The sequence below is a fragment of the Trichinella spiralis genome (genome assembly GCF_000181795.1).
Source record: "Trichinella spiralis strain ISS 195 chromosome Unknown Scfld1225, whole genome shotgun sequence".
NCBI lineage: Eukaryota > Metazoa > Nematoda > Enoplea > Trichinellida > Trichinellidae > Trichinella > Trichinella spiralis.
The window spans coordinates 1-1,789 of record NW_003528164.1 but is presented as its reverse complement, the minus strand read 5'-3'; the positions used below and the strand labels follow the sequence as shown (position 1 = coordinate 1,789).

Sequence of the window (1,789 nt, the reverse complement as noted above, 5' to 3'; positions counted from 1 at the left end):
CACTCGATCCTCACCGAACCACTTCGCACCGATCGTAAACCAACCCGGATTCCACTTCCTAAAACACAATTCCCGAAGGGAATAGGCCCGTTCCTGAATGTAGTGCAATATCAGGACGACCCGCGACAAATGGTGGTTGCGAGCACTCGACCCAAATGCCTATTTTTTCAAAAAATTATGCAAATTTCGTAACGAAATCCGCTTGGGATTCATACCAGAAATTAAGCTGATAAGAACAGAGTTTTATTTGGATCTTCAAAGGAAATACAAAACAGTTAGTACTGAGTTGTAAAAGAAATAAATTTTAAATAAAAGAAGAGCAAAGTATAAAACGAAGTCTTTAAGCGTCAAGGCCGTTGGTTCGGGACGGGCTGTGTTGCCTGAGACTTCGGTACCGGCTGCCGGTGTTGCCGCGGGGGTGGATTTCTGGGCTGGAATCTGGGCGGGTTGGGCGCTTTTCCAGCGAAGGCGGGTCTTGGAGGGCCAGGGCACGGTTGGCACTGCAGCTCACCACGCTGCGAGGGCGTCCCGACGGGTGACGTGAACCGCCGTTCCAGGCATTTCCCACCTGATGCCCTAGCGCTGATGGAATTGCGCTTCTTCTGACGGAGATCACCACCGGGTGGGTCTGTCTCCGTCGTGCCAACCGGTCGCCGTTTCGTGCCGGAGTCCGGGAGAAGGTCTCGCAGGCCGAGGTGTCTTCTGTAGATCCGTGAAGAATGTTCCAACATCTCGGACACCACGAGAACCTTCATGAGCCGTAGGTACCTTTGGGAGACGACACCTATCCTTTTCAGGATGGCATCGTTCTTCGGGTCCCACGTCCCCAGAGCACCGACGACGATGGCGTCGTACGTCACGGAGTATCCTCGTAGCCGGTAGGCGAGGATCTCCTTTTCATAGTGCGCCCACTTCCTGGTCCGGGCATCGACGAAGGCAGCGGCAGTGTTTTCAAACACGATTGCAACATCAAGCAAAATCACTAACCGCTTTTCCTCGTCAACGACCACAAGATCAGGCCGCTTGTTCGACCCAATCTCCGGTAGAGCCCGGTTTACGCGGAGGTTGGGGAACCGCCTACGCATGACCGTTTCCAGGCGTCCCTGAACTGCGTCATGCCGGGCCTGGTAAGCGGGGGCGCTGAACTGCCGACAGTGCTGAAGGATGTGCGGCAGGGTCTCTCGGTCGTAACCGCACCGCCGACAGTTCTGGTACGAGCGTAGAGAGGATCTCGCCCGGCAAGGTAACAAATCCAGGCGAGCGGGCAACGCAAAGCGCATAGCAGCAAAGCTGGTGTATCTTCCAGTCGTTATAAAACGGGAAGAAGACCGGTCGAGTACGACACAGCTTGCCGTCTTACCCTGACGCTTGCATTGGAGCCAGGCGTCCAGATGGCGAGTTTGGATCGCCCCCCCTAAAACGCTCATAACTTTGTTCTTCCTCAAGGGGCTTAGAACTGAGACCGTCTGACCGAGGCCATTCCGGATGAAGAAAGAGGTCCCAGCCTCGCCAACGAGGAAGTAACAGTCAACGCCGGCTACCTTTGTCAGGTACGACATCTGCTTGCGTGCGTCCATCCACAAGCAAGTCGGATACCCTGACCGATCTAGCGGCGTAGATCGCGCGGCGTTCATGAAGGTAGAGAGGTCAGCCGCCTCAACATCTCTCAACCTCTTTCGCAAAGTACGCGGGACGCAACTCGCTGAAGCTGACTGGGCTGCCAGGCTCGAGACTACCCGGACAGGGGAGGACCAGGAGCATCTTGAGTGCCCGGCGAAACCATTTGCGG

At 55.4% G+C, this 1,789-nt stretch overlaps 1 protein-coding gene and 1 non-coding gene across 2 annotated transcripts; one reads left to right on the top strand and one right to left on the bottom strand.

The window, feature by feature from the left end:
• Nucleotides 1-76: 76 nt before the first annotated feature.
• Nucleotides 77-271, bottom strand: Tsp_13212. The gene has a single exon. It is a non-coding gene; the product is annotated as a U2 spliceosomal RNA (small nuclear RNA).
• Nucleotides 272-798: 527 nt separating this feature from the next.
• On the top strand, nucleotides 799-1,418 carry Tsp_13211 (conserved hypothetical protein). Its single transcript, XM_003370068.1, has 3 exons — nucleotides 799-878; nucleotides 904-1,042; nucleotides 1,257-1,418. Exons 1-3 carry the CDS (start codon nucleotides 799-801, stop codon nucleotides 1,416-1,418), a joined length of 381 nt encoding a protein of 126 aa, XP_003370116.1.
• Nucleotides 1,419-1,789: the final 371 nt, after the last annotated feature.